Source organism: Falco rusticolus, chromosome 4, assembly GCF_015220075.1.
Source record: "Falco rusticolus isolate bFalRus1 chromosome 4, bFalRus1.pri, whole genome shotgun sequence".
NCBI classification, from domain to species: domain Eukaryota; kingdom Metazoa; phylum Chordata; class Aves; order Falconiformes; family Falconidae; genus Falco; species Falco rusticolus.
In genome coordinates, this window is record NC_051190.1 from 18,979,471 (window position 1) to 19,005,429 (window position 25,959).

Below are 25,959 nucleotides of genomic sequence, written 5' to 3' on the forward strand. Positions count from 1 at the left end.
CATCAAATTGTTTTTAGTATCCCATGTAAGTCTTCATGAAAACCATGTCCTTGACACTTACATGCATTATAAATGTATACGCTGACGTTCCCCCACACGTCCTTGCGACGGATATATAAAACGATGCCTTACACACACAGCAGTTCTTTCAACACTGGGTATGCTCTCCTTTAAAATCTATCCATTCCCAACAGCACTATTTTCTTAATATTAGAAAGACATAAGACATATTTATATAGCTTCCCTATCAGTCTACTTTCAGACCACCAGAAATACAAACTCTATGGCTTAAAAATTCCATTATCCTCTTTCTAATGAATGAAGGGAGGACAGAAAGACAAAGCCATCAGTTTCCATAAAATCCAGCTTTCACTAGTGTCTGCTATAATGTTCCTAGATGGGCAAAGGGACTCTCCTGAATGCAAAGAAGCACTGCCCTCCCTGCAGCGCCCACACTGCTCCCGCGCTCCCAGGGACCCTTCTCCACCTCCACCTCCTCCTCCTCCTCCTCCACCGTCACCAGCAGCGATGCTGAAGCAGCGGCAGGCGCTGGCACCCACGGCCTGAGCTCCTGGGACCGTCTATCTCACCGTAAGCAAGAGTTATGTTGTTTAGACGCGCCTCAGTGAAATCTGGGGGTGTAAAGAAACAACACCTGCAATAAAGCATCCTTTGGAATAAAGCAGAGCCCGCACCGAGAAGCACGTCAACAGACAACCCCTGATTGAAGCCATTTCTTTTAACAATGCAAGCCTAACAAGTACAAATTAACTCACACTTTTAAAAGCCAAACACCACCAGTTAGCTAATTTTATCAGCACTTAAAAAAAAAAAAAAAAAAAAAAGAAAAAATCCACTTTGTTTTAGAGAAACCTGGTGAACTCAAGCCTAACTTGCCTTGTGAAAGCAGGTAAACACAGAATAAAGAAAAAAAATAAAATAAGGCAAATGCATCGGATGAGACGGGGCACTGAAATTTGGCAGAAAAACAGGTGGTAGAACAGCCTGTACTGACCAACAGATTTTTTTCCTCAGCTCCAACCTGCAAACCCAAAGCAAATCACGAGGAACACCACCCATGATGCAAAACTCAAAAAAACAGCTTACACTCTTCACACTTCCCCCAATACGCTTATCCAATGCACTTCTAATTAGCTAATTGTGCCCACATTGATCCAATTAACAAGCCATAAAGATCTGAACAAAAGGAGCATATTCTGCCCAGTGGAGAGTCTATTCAACCACACCAAGATCAGACAGAGCAAGATGTGAAGGACAAAACCGAGGCCAAGGCGGTTGGCCACCGCTCCCCACAATTCCACCATCATTTCGGCACGCTTTTCGGAGATGCTGACTGGTGGAAACCCCACTGGCACCTACCTCTCCCTTTTAGGAGTGTGGACCGATAGCTGTCCATTAGTTGAGGCGTGTGGGTTGATGATTAAGGAGGTCTTAGACGGCGCGGAGGAGGAGACGCAGGTGGTGGACAGGTCCAGGCTGCTGTGGTTGTTGCTGGCTGCCTCCTCCGCTGTGTGCGAGCTTGTCACTTCCTTCCAGAGCTGCTGCAGTTCTGTTGGAATCATGCCTGAAACAAACAAATTGGATAATTAAATCAATTAACAGCTAATTCGGCCGTCTTCAAACAGTAATTAAATCAAAGAGTCAGTAAACAAAGCCTAGTGTTAGTTTTGTGTGTGTGCCCGCGTGTGTTTTTTGCACATATTGGTGGGGGTTTTTTAATAACCAAAGGCTAACCCCGAATACTGTACACTCTGCTAAATATTCTGATGTGAGACCTGCAATACTTGTGTAATGCAAAATCCGGTGGTGCGGGGCAGGGGGATCCACACGATACAACACCCACTCCAAACACCACGGTAATTATTATTATTTTTTGTCATTTTTAGACCAGAGGGCCCATCTGCAGAGTCCCTACTGAGGCAGAAACCCTCCTGCGCTCACAGCAAGGCTGACAACAAAGGTGACCAAGGGCTACGCTGCAGTCAGCTGGAGAAATGTTTTTCTTTTTTTCCCCAGTTTTTTTCTCTCCTTTTTTTAAGGAAAGTGAATACTTTCTAACCTGTTTTTAAAAGAAAGGAAGGTCTTAGGAAAAAAAAAACACCACTCAGCTTTATTATTATGACAACACAAACCACAATATGACTAATTTTGTGCTTAAGTTTTAAATGATGACAAATAGCTTTGTTATTAAATACAGTTTTTATTAATCACTTTTAGACATAAATTATGAATTCATATTGTCTTCCTGAAATGCTTTTCAAATTTTAACAGTCAAATTGATTATACTATGATTATTTCATTAACACACCTATCTTTCTCATTAATTTTGGTTTCTTGAACTGCTCGCTTAATTGATGGATGTGTCTACTGAAAAACTGTGTAACTTTCTATACAAGTAACACTATTATTACTGTCATTTCTTAGATCAATGCTAATGAGCCATTCAAAAGTAAAATGAAAATATAAAATAAGCTTCAAGAAATAATAATAAAAAAAAATATTTTTTTTTTAATTGTGCCAAAATGGACACCAGGGTTAGGACACAGCATTCCATAAATAATGCAAGTGAAAACTTTGCAAACTGCACTGGGCCAGAGCGAAGGCTGGAAGGGGGGGGGCCACGCACGTCAGCGTGACACGGGCGCGCACTGAGATCATGCTTGTGGATAAAGCTTATGTTTGTGACATGATCAAACAAGTCAAGTTTCTCTCACTGAAGACTATTTCAGTGCTCTTTCAGAGAAGGCCATGGGAAAAAATTAGCAGTAGCGAGAGACACATCACTTAAATATTTGGGGGGTGGGGGGGGATAAAAGCCAGTGTCTGTGTGTTTTTCAAGAGATTTCTCATCGCTGTGCTTCCAGACCATCACTTGGATGACTGTTCATTGTTTCACCATATTGCAGCACTGGGGCTATCCTAAGGAAACCTGCCATTTTCTGAGTGTATAGCAGCAGCTCACACAGGCATGTATCTCACCAAACCTAAGGTATTGAAATAAAAAAAAAAAAAAAAAAAAGAAAAAGAAAAAAGAGGGAGTATGCATTATATTCATTTGAAACACATAATAAAAAATGCCAAGGTCTAAATTTAATTTATTTTTGTCATTTAGAATACAATGGATAGATAATCATCTCAACGTGATCAGCCAAACATCTTTACTTTGCTAAACTGTTAAAGATTTTAATTATGCTAGCTTTGGAGAGCACTGGTCTAATGAGGCGATAGACTCCAGAGAATCTAAGTGGTTAAGAACTGTGAAATGAGTCTGATAGGATTTTTTTATATTCACCGTGGATCGTTTGCATATCAAAGAGGAGTAAATTATTGCACGACAGACCAATAACCTTCCCCGCCTTTCTGAGAGTAGCATTAACAAAAACAGTTGGTCTCCGGTAACGGTTCACCACAAAAAAATGCTACAATCCTTAAGTATCTGCAATTAATATATATTATGAAAGAGGCTTCAATTTATACATTAAGTGATCAGATATTCTTAGGACATGTCCGTGTCTCTAAAGCCACGTCACTTTCCTTTCATCAGACCCAAATGCCAATTATATTTTGATGGATTTTGTCCCAAATGAGCATTTAGTTATTAGACATATTCAATTATTACTTGTCCTCTGAAATTAAACCTCTGAGCAAATTAAACAAAGAAAAAGGTCAGTACACAAGCCTATGTCCTGTTTTGCTGCATCGGGGCTATTATTTTCAAACACCTTGCGAAGTGACAGTGTGGGATGTATTTTTAGCTAACACGCTTGACAGGACTGTCTGTGCACTAACAATTACCTGTGAGCACGGCTGACCCTTACACCACTGTTTACTCAATTGAAACAATAGTGAATAGACTTGTCTGTTGATGATAACATATTGATATGAGACCGTATGAGTCGACACCTATTTTTATTTTCCAGAATAAGCAAATAGGGAAAGAATAACTGGGCACTTTTTTTTTTTTTTTTTTCCCTTTTTTTTTTCTTTTCTTTTCTTTTTGGCCACTACCCCCTTATCTGGATTTCTGCAGGTTTTTAATTAGAGACAGGCTAGCAGCCATGCTCTTCTCCCTGTCCCCCTCTCTCCTCTCGGTCACTTCTGGATCTACTAATCCTTTATCCCAAGGAAGAGCTTCCAAGTCTTACAGTCATTAAAATATACACACATGTAGTATTTGTATCTGGCTGTACATCCTCTGAAAGTCAAGGTCTTTGGTCTAACTTCCTACAGAAGCGTAACTCATATTAGCATTAATGACAACTACACCGCGTATTGAAAGAAAAATAAAATATACCCAATTGCATGTGGAAAAAATGCTGGAGATAATAAGGAGGATTTCAGGCTGGGTGACATTAAAGAGTTAACTGTGATGTCATACACATCTGCACTCAACCAGTCGCTTAAAAATGAACACATCACTCGATTAATAAAATACAATTTAAAAAAAAAAAAAAAAGCCTCTCTCATCCTTCCCCAAATTTAGTTCTTTTGGAATAATTCTGGAGAGAATTCCTAACTAGCCTGTCAAACTGGGCAGCTGAAAGGTATGCTCATTACTCATCAGCAAAATGGTTAAATAAAATAATAGAACAAATGGTAAAAGCAAGTCAAATAGATCCACGAACACTCGCAATAAATTATGTAATTTACCATTTAACAGTTTCATTTTAACAGCGAGAGCTAAATTTCAAGTCAGATTCCCAGAACTGCGCTGCAATTACCCAAGATCGCTACTGCCAGTGCTGCAACTTCATATGTACCAGCAACGGGATTTAGACCTGAAACTGCCAAATCTACGGGAGCAATCAAGCACCCAGATGTCTCAGTCCTATTATTTTCACTCACTGGTGATCTGAAGTGTGATTTGTAGTTTCATTTTGCAGATACTAAAGATCTAGCTCTTGCAGCTCAGAACACTGCCGAAATGTGGTTTATTTTTAAACTGTTATGTACAGATGTAAAATCTAGATTATAGATGTGTCTAAATAGAAAGCAGCAAAGATTACACAAATATAACATTAAAGGATGTGCTGTTTTGTGTAAGACAATGGGCGAGCACTAAAAACTAAAATGAAACTAAAATACAGCTTTAAACAATGTATTAGTTCTAAAACCATAACAAAAATATCACTTACAAAGTAGCATTCTCTCCTTAGAAACATTTATCACTATTACAGATGCTTAAGAAGAAAAGCAAAATGCTTTTAACCAAATTCATAGCTGCATTTTCTAGAGGAATGATTTTATTTTTTTTATAAGCACATTTAGAGTATTTGTCTCACTCTTGCAAACTGTTCTGAAAACAAAAGGGCACGAGGTACGCAATCTTTTTTTTTTTTTTTTTTTAAGTAAGAAGTGTCCATTACCAATTATTTTAAACTATAGCCCTGGCTCTTCATTGCATTTTTCAGGACAACTAGTCCCCTTGATTATGAAAGAAAATGTAGGCACAGGTTTAAAAAATGTATGTTGTGGGGACAGTTGACAGATTACTGCTCACGGAACTCAATTTCCCAACCCCAGGTATCACCGGCTCAAAGACAAACAGAGTTGCTCAACCTCTTTGTGTCCTTGTACCTCCATACCCAGGTGACCATGTTCAAGCAAGCAGAAAGTTGATTTAAACCTCATAATGACATCAGTTTTAAGCCATCGTCTCTCTGATAAAAAAGAATAAAATATCGAGCTGTACTGCAACCTGCCTGAAATCTCAAGTTACTCTTTCCTCCCGCCGCCAAGCCCCCGGCTCCAGCCGCCCCCAGCGCTCGCAGCTCATCTCCCTGCACGAACCAGCCCTTGCTGCTTATGTTTACGTCGTCTCCGGCATGCAAGCAAGCACCCCTTAGGTTTTAAATACGCTTCTTTGCCAGGACTAATAGTTACACTACCCTGCTAACCATATCAATCAATGCCACGACTGCTGAATTACCTACTGGTGTCTCCGATGTGTTACCGCACAGATTACACTTCATGCATCACCACATTCATTTCTTTCACATTACACATGAGCGTGTCTTGTCACTGCCCAATTGCCCTCCTTTGGACAGCTTAACTGATGTACTGTACAATGAACCTTACCGAGCAAACTTAATAGTATAGGAGCTGTGGGAAAAATTAGAAAGGTTGAAGCTTGAGTCCGGTGGGTGTGTGGGAACAGCCTGGGATGCTTCCGACAATAAATCTGAAGCGTAATTAATGCACGCTGTAACATTTTCCAAGTACAAATGGCATTTCATCTACATGCCCTTTTACCTGGACTGGTTTCACGCCTCCTCCCCATCACACCACACATTGATGGTGACCCACTAACTGCCACCCTCGGCCTGATGCCGCCCCCAGCCAGGCATCACCTTCCCACACATCAGCCTCCGACCCAGCAGAGGACCAGCCTGGACCAGGCACCCAGCTCCGGGACACTGGCAGACTACGCTGCCCCTCGCAGAGGGAGGCGCCAGGTCCCCAGCAGCATAGCCTCTCGAGACAGGAGTTTGCTGCTCATGTACCCTTGTGGGTCTGGCAAAAATAAGCCTAAATAAACCACGCCAGCCACACCACAAGGCAGACTCCGCTCCCCAGTTTTGTCTTCATTTATCCACGCGAGTTAATTCCCACCAGCCACCTTGTTCTCCTTGCAGCTACGTACACACAAAGGAGGGCGAAGAACCGGAGCAGTTTTGTCCCATCCCTTCCATTTATTTAACTGAACAGAGCTGAATGTAAATTCATTATATGGTTTAGCAACTAGTAGGAGCCCTGAGGCTGCTTCGAAGAGCCCAAATCATCCAACCTGAGCTGAGTCAAGTTATTGAGGTAGATGTTTAAATTTATTATGGGGCAAGGGAAGCAAAAGGCATGATTATTCAGAACTACCAGCATCATGGTTGAAAGACCTGGTCTTCCCTGAACCACGCCAACTCTGTCTGCCTTAATCACACCAGCCAGAGCTCAGGCAAGTCTGTTAAAATGTCCCCAGGCTTGCAGAGAAACCCAGTTTAAAAAAAAATAAAATAATTCAAGCCAAAGAGGCGAAGACAGAATAAAAACCCCAGGTTATAATCACTGTCAAAAGTAGTGTAATTTAAGTAGTTATGGCTTTCAATGTATCAATATCTTAAAAAAAACCCAAAAACCAACAAGGTAAGAAAAAATAGGGATGTCAGCAAAGCAGTAACTTCTTGCAGAGTGCAGGACGGAATAAAGATGTAGGAGGATCTAATTGTCAATAAGACCATTAAAATTAAATGGAGTTAATCCCAATTTGCCTCACTGTGGAGGGAGGAACGAGGCTCTGATGCAGACAGGCAGTGAATAGAAGGCTGTGTAAACAGGCATGGAGAGGAGACACTGCCACCTCTCCCTCTCAGCTGCAGCAAAGGGCAATCAAATTTCTACAGCTCGGCAGTGTGCGGATCAGAGCTCCTCCGTGCCCGGCTCCTCGCCAGGCTGGAACCAGAAAGGGCCCAAGGAACACATTTAGAAAAGGAAAGGCTGCTCTCACACTACTCTCAGCCATGAACCCGGCACCAAGAATCGATTAAGACGCCCCCTGTGAAGGATTTCAAGCCCAGATGAGTACAACCAGCAGCTTCGAGCCCGTCAGACCGGCTATAGCTGTGCAAATTGAATCTGAACTCCAAACTGCCTGCCTCCCGCTAGCCAGGGTGGACCCGCGATTTCAGCGTTGCCCTTCTCAAAAAATACCTCTATAATGCCCACCCTGCCTGTCAGGATTTTTCTGTGCTTATTATTTTATGAGCCTATGAGACTTCTCTCCTTCTCTGGTACCGAGTGACAATTTCGTGTGTGTGTGCATGCATGCTACCACTTTGCCAGACAGCCGGCAGCTCCCACACCCCTCACCTACCTTGTGCAAGGGGTTGCAAAGGCAGAGTAGGCTGGCCAGGCTGGATGGTTAGCAGCCCCTGACGCTGCAAAGACAGGAGGTGCTGCTGTTGCAACTGCTGCATCTGTAAGAGTTGCTGCTGAAAGGCCAACTGCTGCGTAGCCACCTGCTGTTGCTGGGGCTGGAAAAGAACAAAAACAAAACAAAACAAAACAAAAAAAAAGCACGTTTGTCAATACAGAGCAAAGCATTAATGGAGGATTTACAGGGCTCCTTGTCTCAACACACTTCAACTTCTGATCGCAGTCACCCGTTATCAAGGCAAGCTAGCGAGCCCGTCACCCCGTATCAAAGACCCCAAGGCATGCTTAGGTGCTAGAGCTAACCACAGGGCTGCAGTCGATTCCCACCTCCAGCGGTTACTTTCATCCTGCCTAAATCCCTCCTGCCATCCCAATTAAAAATGTATGCAGCGTTTCTTGGTCCATGCTACCGCATCGCCCTGGCCCACGAGGTCGCGTTCTACCCCAGAAGCGGCTGCATTTCAGTGGCGGATGAAGCAAATGCTGCTGGCTGTTAAAGTCCCGGGTAATTCTTTGAGGCAAAGAACATGTGTAACGTGAGAATCACACCACACGATCACATCACACTTAGATGTAATGAAAAACAACCCTGCACTGTGTCCTGTTTGCTCATGCAAGGGTTGTCTCAACTATTAAGGCATTACGACTGGCTTAATTTATAGTATTTTATACTTACTCTCTCCTCTTCATCCATCAAGCCCCACAATACTTTCTGTTCTGTTTGGAATTATTCTGTGCTGTATTTAAGGCTGCTACTTCTGCACTTTGAAAATTTTAATTATTCTCACTAGAAAGAAGATGGAGTTGCTTTACTCCACAGGGACGTGAACCTTGAACCTTTGAGGTGTAAAAGAACATGTTGCTTTTCTCACTACTGTACCCAGAGAAGCTTTTAACTACTCTGTTTATCACTTCTGACATAAATAAATGAGAAAAAATCAGACCTTTGAAGAAGAAAAACTTCATCTAATATTGTTAATTAGCCATGACAAACGATGAAATAACATTGTAAATCTTTCATAGAAACAGCCACTAGATTTTAATTACACACATTCATAATTTAGCAAACAACATCTTACTTGAATGTGAGTGTTTAATATGTACAGTACTCCAGGCTTCAGAGTCCTTAATTTTGTTCAGTTAAGGAAGCCTCTAGGTTTTACTTCCATGCTCATCTTGTATTTTATTTGCTTTGTTCTTTAAAATCCATGAAAGGCTTTGCATTTTGATAAATATCTTTTTATTTATTGTACAATGACAGGAGGAAAACTTTTGTTGTGTAAAACATCAATACATCATGCCAGTGTTTAGCAGTTCCTTGTGCTAGCCAAAAAAAATTAATGTAGATTTCCTTAGTAATTATCTGAGTGATAGAAAGATAATACAGTGCAGTAGTACAATAAATAGAAGGAAATTATCTAATATCCCTAATCTGCTAGGAATCATATCAAGGTGGAGGTCTTATACACATTATGGCTAACAATTACGGAAAGAAAATTAACTCTTACAAAACTGCATACTTTCACAAACCCCAGCCAGCTCCCAAGCTTTCTGTCGCCCTTCCTTGACACCAAGCCAGAGGATCGCTGGCCCCATTCCCTACGGGTGTCAAGTAGGGGAAAAAAAAAAAATATATCCACCAGAGCTGCGGGAGTAGGACTGACAGACACCAGCCAGGGATCTGGCCCCCACCTCCTTGTACCACCACGCCCCACCAACCCTAACACTGCAACCAACTGTACACCCACAACTGACCCAACCGTCAATTTATCTGCTTTATAAAGTCCATCTACCTTATTTCCAAAGACAATCTAGGACATCAAGAACACAGTTAAATAACTAGGTGTTTAGTTATCCTAAAACTTGGAGAGTTTTCATTTCTTTGCAACAGCTTGCTCAGAGAGATCCAGCTGCTGCAACTATGTAACAGCACCAGATGAACACAAGCCCCAGCAACAGTTACATTAAGAGTTAGTGTTTGCCTCCATCAATATTCATTCGCTAAATATATATCCTTATTATGTATTTTATATCTATAATAAATGGTATTCCACAAAAATCTAGTTACAGTAAGCTGTGTTTTACCTATTTGCTGCCTGAGTGTAAAGTTAGCATGGTTTTGGTTTTGTTTTTTGTTGTTGCTGTTTCAAAAAAAAAGGAAAGAAAAAAACACCTTTATATAAATTGACTGATGCCCATTTGGTTGTCTTCTCAGCTATCCTAAGAAAAGCTCTTGAACACTCTTTACTTTGAAAAGCCAGGATATAAAAGTATACAAGGCCCATTGTCCAAGAAAGAATTTAAAAGCAAGACACGTTGCCAAACTGCGCTCCCCACCCAGTTACCAAACACAGGATACAAGGCAGTTTGTTTACTTCTCACAATTGAATGCATACAAAAAAGGTCTCAGTGCAGTCCTGTTGTCAGGTCAGTAGTCAGTGTTAAAATGCTGAAATATCCTGATAAAACTTGCATTTTTGATCCCCTCCCTAAAGCTTCTGTCAAAGGTCTGTTTTCCTTTCTTAGGTTACTCCCTACTGCCTAACATAAACTGTCACAACTGCCGGAGGACAAACGGCCCCATTTGGAAAACAACCCGCTCCATCCCACGCTGTGGCCCCAGGCCGGACCCCCCCCCCCCCCCCGTGGCTCTGGGCCCCCCCGGCCTTGGGGAGCCCCCGCTTTCGGGAGCGGCGGGCGCAGGGCTGCGGGCTCGCTGTCGGGCACCACGCGGTGCTCACCCTCTGCTATGCCACGCAGCCCTCCAGTAAAACCTGCCAGAAGCCTTACTGGGGTCCCTCTGTTATCCTGCTTGGGGGTCACATCCCTTTTACCGGCGGAGCTTGGGAGATTTGTTGTGTTTTCCTTCTTTCACGACAGCACAATAGGACAAGGCACGAAGAAAATGACTTGGGGGACACAGGACATGAATACACTTGTTCCATCTGTCAAGGTACAAACCCGGCCCTCGTTAGCACGGCAGCCGCCAGTCCCCAACACGGCACTGCTCACCATGTGACCCCACCGTCAGTTTTAGTACGAGAGAGAAGCAGGGGAAAGAAAAAGGATTAAAAAAAAAAAAAAAAAAAGAAAAAAAAAAAAAAAGAAAGACCACCATTGCACCGCTGGCATGCTAATTGAGCAAGAATAACCTCCTTAAGGCAGGGAAAACGGGCTGAATGAACAAACCTGTGGGGTGGGCTGAAATGCATCATCCAAACAGGCCTCCATGAAAACCATCAGCGAAAATTGCCCCCTCCCCCCCCCCCCCCCGCCGGAACCGTAGCAAACGCTGCAAAGACTTGGGCCCCTTGTTCTCTGCACAGCTACCCTGTTAAAATGCTCTTCTTGAACCAGGAAGGAGTCCGTCCTTATTGTTGCTTTCGATATTGTAATATCAGAAGTGTGACCACAGTAAATCAGTGTGTTAGATATTGAAATGCCATCACATTGTCTAACTCCCCTTCTCGTCTTTTTAACACAAAGTATTTTTTTCTTTAAGCTCCGAGCCCTCATCTTTGTGTCTGAGATGCTCTCCTGTCTGACAACAGCAATTTAGAAGAGTTAACTTTTATCGTTCATTCTGCTGTGTAACTTTCCCCTTCAAATTTCTTTATCTGCCCTCTGAGCTCATCTGAACTTTCATGTTCTCCCAGCATGCAGGCTTGCATTCAAAACTATGTCTAATAGACCAAATAAGAGGTTAATAAGAAGTGGCAACAGAAAGAAAAAATACAATCCCTGGTAACTGATAAGAATGACAGTGGCAGCCCTTTATTGTTTGTCTTCAAATATAGAGTTAAAGATCTTTAAAAAACTAAATTTTGACGCCTTTGAAAAGAAAGAAGCACAAAATAACAACAGGGGGTTATTGCCTGCCAGCCACAGGGGAGAAGCTCCATAATTCTTATTCTCCCTTTTGAAGGCTGTTAGAAATCTGATTCAAAAAAGCAACAGCAGAAGGAGAAAGCCTCTTGAGGCTATCGCCATTTCCTGTGATCATGCATAATGCGTTTCAAAAGTGGGTTTTTACCAATTCTGTTGATCAATTGCACCTCCTTCATATTCCCTCTTTTTTCTGCTGTGTTTACATCTGATGTGACTCAATGACAAGCGCTGTCTGAGACTGTGAAACAGACCTGTCATGTTGATTTATGGGCGCATCAAACCACGACTTGTCCAAACTGAAACTCGCAGTTCATTAATTAGAGAGTTGTGACTTTGAAGTCAGCTTTCAGACTGTGGTTTTTAACATTTGGCTTAATTTATATGCTCTTGAATGTGGATCTCTAAGGAAAAAACTGAAATTCCCTTCTTGTCTTTGAACTTCTTTTGACCGCACAATAATCATTTCTTTGTCCAGAGTGATGCCTGCATCCCAGAGTCATTAACGCGCATTGAACTGCCACTGATGAGTAAGCCCTACTGAATTAGAAAAACAGCCAGCAAAACAAAGCTGAGAGCATTCTGCACAGTGATATCTCACAATTACATGCCTTCCCTCCCTGTGCCATTTCCATTTTAATTACTGTTAGTCCTTTAGATTTACATTTTAGACACTTTTTAATCTGTTCCTTTTTTATTATAGTGGTGCCCGTAAGCGCGCTATGGTTAAGGTTGTGTCAGCGTTTCCATTATAAACCCCCCTATTTTCAAGGGTTTATAACTCAGCTGGAAAAATTCACTCTGGGTTAAAACTTGGCACAGGTGGCACAATGTACCAAAATTTCAAGGGGGGGCAGGCAGGGGGCAGGAATTGATGCACGCTTTGAGCAACGCCGTTTGTGAAGTGACACAGAAGTGCTGCCGCTATCGCAGGACATCGTGCAGCATCTCGTGCCAAGAGGCAGCTTTCGAGGATCTACCCAAGCCAGCACTGATGTCAGATTAAACATGGAAGCCTCGAACGCCTCGTGACTCCAGAGGTGAACTCGGTGCCTTAAAAAGAAATGTAACTGCAGCAAAATTAAATTTCAGCACACCACAATCAACAAAGTTTAGGACATGACAGGTATTTTGAAAGGGAAGTGTATTTAAAGGACAGGCAGAAAGTGCCCGGGCCCGTCCCATTCCTGCCATGGACCATGGTGGCATCACAGCAAGGTCTCCTGCCACCACGCCGTGAACGGGCAGCGTTCCCATGCTACCTCTGCCTCCCAGACCTCGCTTCTCGGTGTCGCCACCGATGATGCTCCAGTGCGGTCAGTCCCTGCTAAGCCCATGTTGCGAGGAACCTGCAACCAGAACCTCTCCACTGGAAACGGCAAGTCCAAACCCAACGTCTCTTGGCATTCTGCCCTGCTTCCAGCGGACAGCACGGTATCTGGGCCGGCTGCTTGCCCCCTCCCCTCTCCAACATAACTAACTTCCAAAAGCACTCTCCCAAGATACAAGTCTAGATGCTTGCTCCAGTACTCATACCGAACATCAAGGCATGGTCCCCTGCTATAAAATATGTGGCAGCAAGCAAATGGAAAGCACAGGAAAACACAGGCGAAAACAGGACAATAACTCTAAATCTGAAAGCTGAGACCCGATAGAGTCAGTTCAGTTGTGCAATCATTTATAAGATGAATGACAGTTTAATAGCCACTAGACAGTCCCCGGGGATCTGCGGTTTGAAAGTAAAATGGGTATTGTCTGTACCTCTTTAGGCTGTTTTCCAGCATGTTGTTGCTGTAAAAGTTGAAGCTGCAACTGTTCCTGTTGTTTCTTATAAAACTCTTGAAGCTGCTGCTACAAAGAAAAGGAAAGATGGTAAGTAACAAAGTGGAGAGCCAATTCAGTGTCCCTTTTGGTGTAACACACAAACTGTGATGTGAAAAATAGCATCCTTTTATCTGTAATGGTCTGACCTTTAGTTTGAAACTCAACAATAAATTCAGTGCACACTGACTATTCTTGGCATTATCGTTTGAAAAGTAATCTCCAAAATGAACTGATGAAAAACATACCATTTTCTACACAAACTAATTAAAATAAGGCAAGGAATGACCTTTGATTGTAACAACAAAGCCAGAATGCCCTTGCTGAGAGAGCCTGGCGAATCTCTGTTGTGAAACACACATGCTTTCTAAATGATAGGGTTTGACTGTATTAAGTGTTGTTCAATACATGCATAGACATCCTGGGAAATACTCTCCTCCTCCCCGCTCCCCAGATGTGCGCCGTGCAGGCAGCGCTCGGGCGCGGGCAGGAGGGAGCACGCAAGATCGGGCTGGGGCGGATGCTGCCACCCGCCCGGGACTCGTGAGCCCCCGCTGTGCCATGTCCTCTGATAACGGAGCCTTGGGGCTCGTCGGTGGCAAACTTTTCAGCTGAAAAAGGACCACGGGCTGTGAGAAACACTGACACACCGCACGGCATACGTTGGCTGAAATCAAACAGATTAAGGCTTGCAAACCTCTCTGCTTTTATTGCCACCGTATCCATAGTCCTTTACAGTTCCAGATGGACGTAACGACGTCTAAAATGGCAAGTGTCACCATACTACCGTGTTTATTCCCATTAGTCAGGACACACCATGCTTTCTGGGGGATGCAGGCAAAAGCAACAGGGACATCTGCCGAAGTCCTGACACTTAAATATGCATCTGTATTATTTAGCTGATCTTGGAAACGCTCCTAGCACTGCTCCCTGGATTTGTTTCCAGTAGCTATTTCTAGAATTAAAAACAAAAGAGCAGTCAGTTCATCTCAGCGCATGGCTGCTCCAAGGTTTGGACCTGAGACATGGGCAGCTTCTCTCCGCAGGAACGTTTTGGGAGGCGAAGCCCTCCAGGATCTGCAGGGGCCACCCGAGCAGCTGTTAAGGAAACAATTACCTGTTGAAGCATGAGTGCCTGCTGCTGTTGGAGCAGGACTTGGAGTTGCTGGGGAGTTAGCACTTGTTGCTGGAGGATCTGCTGCATTTGCTGGGGAGTGATCACTTGAGGTGTCATCATAGCCACCGACACTGGAACCTGAAGCACAAGAGGAAAGTGCAGAGGGGGTCAGAGCACATCGCCACAACTCCCCCGCACCACCCACCACCCCCGTGCCTGGCACCGGGGGTGCCCTCACAGCCCACCACAGCGGGCAGAAGTACCCACCACACATTTTCCCAGCGACTAAGTTCCCCTTTCGCAAAACATTGCTCACTTATAAGAATTCCCTTCGCAATAACATGACAAACACTGTTACGATTTAATTATTTTTACAAGAATCCGCCAACTAGGTCCTTTCCCTCCCAGAAAGCCCTTGCCTTCCGTGCAGAAATCCAGCAGCCCAGTATCCCAGGCTGATGCGATCTAGACCCTATTACGACAGGTTTTTAAGGAAATTGAAGGAAGGCTCAGTGATGTGAATAACGGCACTAGACTCCTATGCAATTTTAACAGCAAGGCCCTACCACGATGTCTTTACCATTCCATATTCACCCAGCATACAGATGTCTTCAATTCTTTCATATTATGTGAGATACCATTAAAAGCCGCTTTCCATGACATTTCAGTGACAAACAGCTACAGTGATGAACTTGATAGCATTTCATATTTGCAACTGTTAACACGTTTCTGCACGGGCATCTTTGCAAGGAACCTGTACACTGTATCTGAAAGGATGATGTCTTGTTCAGATAAAACACTGACATTAAAATGACAGGCTGTCTTGGCCAAGGTTACACAAATTGTATTCAAGCGGATACCTAATGACAATGCTATGAATTCTGCAAGCTTTCTAGAATGTAATTTAGCTATTCAAAATAATCACTGCACTTGTGTTTAATTTGCAGACTACATGAGAACCATTTTGTCAGTCCTAGTAATGCAAGAAGACTATTTCCCGAGAAACCCACCCCTCTACCCTCCACCCCAAAAAAGGAAAAGAAAAGGAGAAGAAAAAAAAAAAAAACAATAGAGGAAAAGACAAAACCCATATGAGTTTTAACAGTAATATTTAAGCACCTGACTTTTCTATAGTTTCAAATCAAATACGTGACAGCACAAAACTAAAAGCAGTAAAGGATATACTTTGCTAAAAAGGATCTCCTGTCATCTCATGTATTACAATAAAAGGTAATAACATGTTTAGCACTTTTTCTGTGCACCTCGTTTAAAAAAAAAATCAGCAGACAATAGCTGATGCGAAGATAAAGGAGTTTAAAAAAAAAAAATCTTCCAGTGTAGTAGTAAGCAAGAGAGAAATGCAGTATTAATTTTATGTAACATAATGTCTTAATATGCAGTTTATCTTGACTTTTTCACATGATTTGTCCTGTCATTTGCATAGCAAGCTCTCATTCCTAATTTCACAGTCATTATGCACTGATGTCCTGATTTCTCAGCATCACTAATTTTGATGAACTAAAAATGGTTCCTGAAGGTCAGACGCATGTACACTGCGCATCTCCCCGTGTTGTTGTGTACATGTTGTGTGCCAGGGCCAGACACGGCCTCGGAAACATCTGAGCCAAGCCCCACACAGGCTCACGCGCTCCGACATCCCATTAATGCAAACTCGGCGAGGTCCCCAGCGCGCTCCCCATGGCACCAGCACCTTCCTGTGTATCTAACGTGCTCCAGGCCGGTGTGAGTGCAGGCAAATGGAGATTAATTACGGGTCAAACGCCAGTCCCACCGAAGCCAGTGGCCGTTCTCCCGCTGCTGGCATCGCTTGCCCATGGCTACAGGAATGCCACTGCCTCGCCACGCAGGACCAGCTGCGAGGACACTGAGTCACCGGGATGGATAACCCCATCATTTCAGAATACCTTAATCCACACGCTTTTAAAAACTTTTCTGGGAGTAGAAAATTATTTAATTAAATCCTGCCGTCACTGTCTTCGCCCCAAAGTGTGACTCACCTTCATTATTCTCCTCCCCAGAGAAGTTTATTTTACCCTCGGGTTTGTACTACCTTTCTGAAGTCGGACTGAGCAAACAGAAGAGGAAGCATGTTTAAGTATGTTTTCTGTGCCCTTCTTGGAAGATAGACAACACAAATACTCTTCAGTTAGATTTATGACGACAAGCAGGGATACAGACAGGAATAGGGTGGGGTGCTGTAAACCCTACACATCGGTGATTAATAGAAGGGCCGCATTCTGCCGTCAGCTATGTGGAGACAACTCCCATTCACTTCCATGGCTTTTTGCATATTTATCTTGGGATAAATCTGAGGATTTGACCCTACCTTTGAAAACTGGCCATGTACCTTCCGGTGAAGAATCTCCTAGCTGCACACTCTTTGCTAGAACAGAAGCACGTAATGAGCAAGGGCAAAAACCCCAAAGTGTGTATATGTGTATCTATATGGCACACCTAGGAGTGCAAGTGTGCGTTGATCACTCAACTTCATTTCACCATCCAAAACCCCATTTTCACACCACATCTGCCCCTCTATAGAGAAGGTCCTGCCTTCCACCTATAAGCACGGCAAACAGCCACAGCTAGCCAAGGTCTGTACTTCAGCTTATCACAAAAGCAACCCAGGGAAACCTTTCACAAATCCAAATAAACCAGAAACTACCGTGTTAACAACGACACGCGTGTCCCAGGCAAGCATGGTCTCACGTGCGGTTTGAGGAATTTAAATAGTTAAGAATGATGGCCTATATATCCACTCTCTTAACTCCCAACGTCCAACTTTTTCATGTAGCTAGTCCCTGGTAATACTAGGAATCAAAGGGCATGCAGCACCAGCAATAGGCTATTATAGCCCACACTTTATTACCCATTACTACCGAGGTCATTAGCGGTAAGAGTGATTGTACCGGTCTTAACCTATTGATCATTGTAACTACTATCATTTAATCCCGTGTTGAATGTCTGGAAAGCTGCTAAAGGCACACAAGAGAGAGTGCTTTAGCGATGAGAAATATAGCCAAAGCTTGGAAATTACACTTTGATTCATAAAATCTAGCCAGTGGTTTAAATCAATAGTATTTAAAACAGTCATGTAAGTTCTTAACTACAGCTCTCTAATATTTATAGGTCCCTTTTTGAGTGTATTCAGTCAAAACTAAACTTTATTTTAGATACTGTGCAATATACTTTACATTATGTTAGATAAAAAATATTTATTTCTGATATTTTGTCCGATAGTAAATGAAACCTAAACCGAGGGCTATAAATTAATTTTAGATTTCTATCTCTCAGATGTCAACTTAAACGTGTTGCCAAAAAAAAATTACAAACCAACTTTAAAAATGGCTTAACTGTTTAAGTACATGAAAACGAGCGTGGTTTATGAGTTAACAATGAATCACAGAAGGCAGTTTATGAAGAACTAAAATAATTCTGTCTTACTGCCTTCAGGGAGTTGAAGTTCAAATTAAACTACTGGCAGATATATTTAAAGAATGCTAAGTTAGCATGCAGACCAGAAATCAGTCTTTTCTTTTTTTAACTTGTTTATTTTCCACATGAAACACGATTGTTGTTATTGATATGATTAATGAACTACTTTTGGTATTGTTGACTGATAACAATAGGGTGTGGTAGATACCCAGCTGCATGTAAACCTGGCAGCAAAGGTAAAAATACAGCTGCAATTTGGCTTTCGGAGCTGTGCTAGTATAGACCTGCTGACACGCTAATACCATCAACGGCAAAAAATGTCTTTAATACTCACAATTGTTTTCAGACACTATTTCTCCCAGGGTTTTTTGCCTGCTGCTCCTCCACATCCCCCAAAAGCCTGCCCATCCCCCCCCCTACCCCTGAACACAAGCTCTGCAAACACACCGTATTTTGGTGAGACTGACCAAGGAAAACTTCCACCAACTTGGACCAAGTTCACCTTTAACTTCACACCAGAGTTACAGCAGGGATGCATCTGTCACTCCTCCACGCAACCCAGACAAGGGTCACAGGGATGAAAATGATTTAGTCCTATTTAATCATTTCCATTCCCCCATATTCAGTTATATTAATATAATTAAATACTAGCTAAATAATTTCAAGTAGTTTAATCTTGTATGAAGTGGGAAAAAAAAAAAAAAAAAGAATGCCATTTTCACACAACGTGCCTTCGTCGGATACGGTTGTGGTCCTGTTAACTGTTAGCAGGCGTGCATGGAAGATGGGGAGGATTTCCTTAATTCATGAAGAACAACTCTGCCAGAAAATCTTTTTCTCCTGCGATGTACGTTCAAACTCAATTTCAGTAAGACCTCATTCCAGGCACCTCGGATTTCCAAACAGCAATTCTTTGGTTAAAGATTTTGTGATACAAGTCAAACGGGACAAAACATAGCTGAACACAGACAGAGCAAGTTGCTGAGGAACAGTTAAAAATACTGGGCTACAAATAAAAATAGATACGGCTGGGCAAAACCAAACAATTAACTCGAGCTGTCTTATTAGAAAGCTATTATGCGCAATACATTTTAAATGTCAAAAAATCTCAGCCGGAACAATACAAGCCAGCTTTGCTCATGCCACAGGAGAAGATAAACCACTGATACCCTGGCAAGCAGAGCAGCACAACCCCACAAGCCAGAGCAGAGCCCAGCAAAAGAAGAGCTGCAGGCAGGACCTGCTTCCATCCCGAGACCAGAACATTTCTGACACAGTATTTCATCCTCCGAACCAACAGCAAAAAAATGCCGCTGTTAGAATTATTCACGCAGAAACTGCAATGCTGTTTCATTATGCAAAATGGAATCTCACTTTTAGAGTTAGTTATTTTGCCATAATACGGCACAACACATAAAGACAGGTAATGTTTATTATATTAATGTAAAATCAGCTAAGTAGTCTGTCATTAGCATAACAGTTCTCTTCATAACAATACAACTCCCTATTAAAAGGGGAGGGGAGCCCTCTTTAAAATTAAATTAGCATTTTATTATTATAATTTTGTTTATTATATTTTATCAGGAGGGAAGATCTCCCTCTGACCCACGGAAGGCGGTAGGATGGGCTATGCTGACATTCCCCGACATGTCAGGGTGTCTGCTGTCTTCTGCATTCTCTTCTAGCTGAGGAAAAGCGGGAATATTTCCCTATTTGTTTACAGAATGAAACATCTGATCTTATCTACCACTTCTCATGCATACCAGGTTTCTCACTAAGTGCCAGGATAATTGTTTCTGCTATAATAAATACCCATTTAATTTGCATAAAAATATAAAGTTTACATAAATTAAATCCTTTCTACATCTAACATTTGTCAAATACAGACTAAACCAGAACACACACCACCAAATACTCATTTAATAAGCTGAGTGAGATTTCAACCTCGAGATTATCATCATCATTTTTCACATTTTAAAAAGTTATCATTTTTGTTTCCTGCTCCAGCATGAAAGGAAAAATTATAACCCAATATACATGGTTCCTAACAGTGGTGATATTTTATGATGATTCAGTTAAAAAAAAAATCCATATATTTTTTCAGAGTTTAGTGCAAGGGAATGTTAGATCAACATATTCTGTCAAAAAAGCCTCAAATAAACCGAAAGCAATCCTGCTCAGAAACATCAAAAATACCCCTGAAGCCCTTTAAAACCCCTTGAAACCCTCTCCCCCAAACACCCGTAACACACTGAGAGTGATCAGCATGTCAGACTCCTTACATTTGTGTATTAATTCATACATACATTAAGGAGAGCTTAATTAAATAATAAAAGAGTGTGATTGAACCGGCAACATTTAATACACCTAGAATTCCATGTAAGCAGAAAGGAAGTGTTACACAGAGGGGCTTTTTTGCTTTTTTTCTTTCTTTTCCTCCCATGGCAGATTTTTAAGAACTGCAACTCACGACAGGTTTCTAGGGAAGGATGAGCCCTCTCTCCACTCCGTGACTATTTTCTCCTGCAAGAACTGAACCCGGTGCCACCCCTACAGACTTGGGGCATCTGAGGAGATACCTACTGTCCTGGCCAGCTGAAAAAAATAGCGAGCTCTTGAAAAATATTCACCTGGTTAAACCGTGCTCTTTATTTCCCATACAAAACAGAGCTCTGCTTAACCACTCGGTCAGGCTTTGCTACTCTTGTTGCAAGTGTAGCCTTTACAACAGTTGTAAACTTTATTTGCTTAAAATGTGCAGGTTTTCTCACCTATGGCAGACACCTACAGCTGAACATCACAGCTAAGCACAACGGTGCAAATTAGATTCTAATGAGAAAACATCAGTTGCTTCTTTGACAATCTTGCCATTCACTGATTTACTTCTAATGAAGACACACTCCAACCAGCAAGCTAGCTGTGTTAAAGGTCAAAGCACGTTCAAAAAAAAGCCCCACAAAATCAAGGGAAATGGGAAACCCGTAAAGAAACCTTCTCATAAAGTGGCGTGGCAATTAGAGTAATTGTGCAAAAAGCCACCTTCGGTAAAAAGTAGAAGAAATTAAGCTGCCACTACTGTAACAGGTTAGATGAAAATCAAAATTTAATGTATTCTCCCTTGTGTCATCTTGTTTTGTCAAGACATCAAATAGAATTGGAAAGTACAAAATAACAAGCCCTTGAGAAATCACAGAAGCCGACCTTTTTGATGTTGTTGGTTTACCTTGTTCTCAGTTATTTGAACAATGATGTTTCAGATTTAAGGGCAAGATAAAGCTTAAAAATTAAAACCCGTTGTCAGTTTGGGGAGGAGGGGGGTGTTGTGCCTCCCAAACAAGACAGCATCTTACCTAATCAACGAAGGCAAATCTATCCCGAACTAGTGCACAGAACAATTAGCAATACCTCTTATTTTTTCAATATTCAGTCTGTGTTTTCTAATATTCATTCAACTTCAGTACAAACTACACATCCTCTTGCTAGCAGAGGAAACTGTGCTGGAAAGGTTAAAAAAAAAAAAAAAAAAAAAAAAGGCCGTTGGAAGAGATATTTGCCAGTGCTGCTTCTCCCCCCAATCTCTACACTGCCACTTTACATCTGCAGATGAGTGCATGATGTATTTTTTTCCCCTTCCTTCTAACTGGAAAGCAAAGTTGAGCAAGTAAGCACCTTATAAAAACAAAACAGTGCAGGACATTTTAACTCAACTACAGCAAAGTAGTTTCCAGTAATGCAGTTCTGCTTTCAATAAAACAAACAAACTGCTTAAACCCAGCCAAGCCTTTCACCAAACAATAACAAATTTAGCTTATGGTGTCAGGACTTTCCCACAATCTAGTTTTGCAGGTGTTGATAAAACTACCCTTGCTACTGCTTTTCCCTAGGAAAGGGGGGAGAAAACAACATCAGTAAGTTATCTTGCTACAGGGAAAAGTAGGTCCAAGCGCTGTGTCCTTCCAGCTTAGGTTTGACAGCAGCTCTAAACTAAGAAATACAGAACAAGAAAGCACAAGAGCTTTGCGACTCCTTAAACTTTTGAATGAAAAAGATCCTTCTCCCCTTACCTTTCCCTTCAGCTGCCCAGGACAGGCAATCACAAACACAGAAACCAAAGCATTTGACACTAAAACAGTAATTTGTTCAGCTTCAGCATTTTAAAAGCAACGTGATTCTCGAGCAACATCAGTGCTCCAGCACAGCCAGGTTCAAATGCTGCATAAGAAATTGCTCTGACTGCCCTACATCACTTTTAATGCCTAAAAATCCCCTTTCACCTTCTCCGCACAACTGTTGCAACCCTTTTCTTCCTTGCACACCACTAAAAACCAACTCAACTTGCACAGACGTCAAAGCCCACCGTCCATTAGTGCAATAATCCATCTGTGACCCATTACAACCCAGGGGCAATACGTTACGACTCCACAGTGGTGCCTGGTAACTACTTACACCCCAGCATAAATTTCAGCGTGGGGCTGAGCTGCGCTTTTAAAATGCATATAGAGGGCTCATCCAGCTGTAGGAGAACGTGAGGCACCCGCACCTCCCTATGAGCAGTGAGATCCCCAGAAAGCCAGCGCTGGGATTTCATTGCTTCCCTGTCAATCCCATTATATTTATGACTTCTCTCCAGTTTAGCTGAGTGACTGGTCAGAGCATGTCTCAAAGGTTTGTTTGTTTTTTTTTTTTTTTAAAAAAAGCAAAAATAACACTGCTTAGAAAAGGGAGGGCACAGTGGTACAGTAAAGTGTATGTCAAACAAGACCAGGGAAAAAAAAAACAACAAAAAACAAGTGTAGCAAACAAAAAAATTTCAAAGCAGCCCTTCCTATCATAAGCTTTCTGATGATTTATGGTTTACCAACTCAGCAAGGTTACGCAACACTGCATGCCTTTAGATGCATTATTTGAGTCAGTTGAGATTTAATTAAGATCACAGCCTCCAAAATCCCTGTCAAATGAAAATTCACAGAAGACAATACACTATATATCCTCATGCAGATAGTCTCCATTCCATGCTCTGGAATAACATAAGTTAATCCTCGTTTCTATGGTGGCAGACAAAAGTTCACTAATTTTGTTTTCTTTTGACACTTGTGTTGTTTTCTGTTTTATGTCATGAGATCATTCCCTTTTGAGAAGGGGGGGAGCTGATATAGGGGGAGAGGAGGGAGAGCAATATGTCTGAATATGGCAGCAGATGTATTTTGACATTCTCACAGCTCTGCTGTGATGTCATCAAGTTTTCATATAATTAACCCCTGCCAGTAAGAGCATCATTTCATGACATCTGTCCATTGGGAAGAGGAGGAAGGAGTTGGGGACAAAACACGCAAAGTGCCTTGATCTTGCTCTCACGCTAAAATCAAAACCAAACGAAATTAAATTCAGGCTACAAAACAGCATTCACATCTTCCATCTCAGCAACTGGCGCTCCCCAACTCATTATCTGCCCCAGCTGCCTCCTCACCTTGGAGGGGCTCGGAAAGCACATGCCACGCACACCCAGCTCATCCCTAACGCCTTCTCCTCCTGACGGTCCTGGCGCTGGGGAACCCCTTCCCTCCATCGTCCAGTTCCCCTCTATGCCAAAGAGAGGCACGTTAAATAAAAGAGTATTTTTTCCAGGGAAAGTGCTAGAACTTTACCTCATTCCAGCGTATTTCTATTTGCATTATCGTAATATCTGCTTGCTTATCTCATGGTTTAGAAATGACAGGTGCTAGCGGTCTTTTGTTTGACAGGCCACTACACAAATAACTGTCTTGCCTGAAAGGGCTAATGCACTACTAATGAACAATAAATCAACTTTGATTATAAAGTGTCAGACCAATCAGTTTGCAGTTCAGCTCTATCACAGTCTAGGCCAAGGCAGCCACTCTGTTTAGGCAGGATTTGGATTTCATCTCTGCAGCCTTATCAATGAAATTTTTTGGAAGTAGTCACAGGAGCTCGCTGAAAGCCCTCTGACAGCAGATTTCCCGCTGGCTGTGAGACGAGAAGAGCACCCGCTTTTAGAGACTTCCTAGGCTGCTACCGCAATAAACACGCGATCAACAAAAGCCATTTCTTACCAGACAGAAGCCTGCTCTAATGACATATTGACGTAGAAACACGCATTTCAGCCCTGACTTTTCAAAAGAGCTAGAAGCAAAGGGAATTGCTTTTTAACTCAGTGTAAAGCCGTGCAAGATGCCTGAAAGCTCTGCCCAGTAAAGGGGTACTCAGAAGGGCCCGATCCGGCACACAGGAATTCAGCAGGGAGGGAGGGGGGACCCTTCTGCTGTTCCAGCTATTGCACACGCACAGGTCACTCCAGGATCGGGCCCGGAAACATCAGGCATGAAAATCAGCTTTGATCCAAACGAAAAAGATTGCAACATTTCAGTTTATCTATCCAAAGTCAAACTGGCCCGCGGAAGTCACTTTTTTTATTAGAAATAAACTTCAGCGATTTGTTGCAGCGCGCTCGAATAAATCCGACCATTCCGTTTTCATAACCAGATCTCGGTCACCCCGAATGATTCACGTTTCCTGCCAACAAATTTGTTTTTATTTAAAAAGCTGAAACGGCAGCGCCGCGACCGCGGGCAGAGGCAGCGGGGCGCGGGCGTCCCGTTAGAGCGCGGCGGTGCCTGGGACCGGCCGAGACCCCCAGCGCTTCGTAAAACGGGCTGGCTTTGAAGGAGTTAATTCCAAAGAGGAAGAGTGCATGTGCACTTTGCTCTAAACTTACCACCCACTTCCTAAGGGTTCCCTCCTCCCCACCGCCACCTCCCGTGCGCCGGGCGGCCGGCGGGGCTGGCACCGCGCTGCGCATCCCGCGGCACGGTCCGCCGGGCTCCCGGCGGCGCCGCCAGCTCCGCTCCCCCCGCTGTACCGCCCGCCGAGCCCGCTCGGCTGACCCGGCCCCGCAGCCCCGGCGAAGCGCTTTGCGCGGCTCTCCGCGCCTGCCGGCTGTCCCCCCGCGGGGCTGCGCGCCTAGCTGCGCGCCCCAGCTGTCACAACACGAGCCCGGCACGGACCGCAACACTTGGGAAAACCTCCAGCAAGTTGCGAAGCGCCGCGCTGTCCCGTCCCGTCCCCACCCCCCGCCGCGTCCCCCCGCCTCCGCGGCCGCGCAACCGGCCAGCAAACTCAGCCAACAGGCGGAGGCCGGCGCACCCCCGGGCCGCTGCCCCCCCTCCCCGCGGCACCCACCTGGGCGGCGGCGGGCGGCGGGCGGCGCGCCGGGCCATGGAGCGGGCTGGCGGAGCGGTGCGGTGCGGAGCCTCCGCGGGTGCGGGCGGAGTGCCGGGGCGCGCTGCTCGCGGGCTGCCGCCGCGCGCCGCCACCCGCGCGGCCCCGCCCTGCGCCGCGCGCACACCCCGCCCCGGAACGGGGCGCCCCGCGGGCCCGGGCCCCGCCCCCGCCCCCCGCGCGGCGGGCACCGCGCGCCCGCTGCCCCGCGGGACCCGCCCCGCCCCGCCCCGCCCCGCCCGCCGGGCCGAGCCGTGCGGCGGGGGCGCCGGCGGCCGCACAAAGCCCCGGCGGACGGCCCGGGGGAAGCGCCCCCCCCTCCGCCGCAACTTTCTGCCGTGAGCAGCGGCTCCCGCTCCCCCCTGCCTCCCCCCGCCGCTCTGCCCCGGCAGCGCAGGGGGACGCGGGCGGAGAACGACCTACAAACCCCCCCAGCAAGCCTCAGCCTGCAGCAACGCGGGGCAGCACACGGCCGGCCGGGGGGCACGCTGTCCCCCAGC

General features: G+C 44.0%; 1 protein-coding gene across 12 annotated transcripts in view; it reads right to left on the reverse strand.

Annotated features, from left to right (window-relative positions):
* Nucleotides 1–25,959, reverse strand: part of FOXP1 (forkhead box P1) — a 391,142-nt gene that overhangs the window by 62,720 nt on the left and 302,463 nt on the right. For 10 of the 12 annotated variants that reach the window (XM_037384993.1, XM_037385002.1, XM_037384992.1 and 7 more), the window contains 4 exons: nt 14,771–14,908; nt 13,594–13,683; nt 7,886–8,045; nt 1,381–1,585 (listed from right to left, as the gene is read on the reverse strand). In XM_037384993.1, coding sequence (XP_037240890.1) covers nt 1,381–1,585; nt 7,886–8,045; nt 13,594–13,683; nt 14,771–14,908 — 593 coding nt within the window. Of the gene's footprint in view, nt 1–1,380; nt 1,586–7,885; nt 8,046–13,593; nt 13,684–14,770; nt 14,909–25,420; nt 25,523–25,959 lie in introns of those variants that run through there. The other 2 variants (XM_037385004.1, XM_037385001.1) reach the window with 2 other exon arrangements.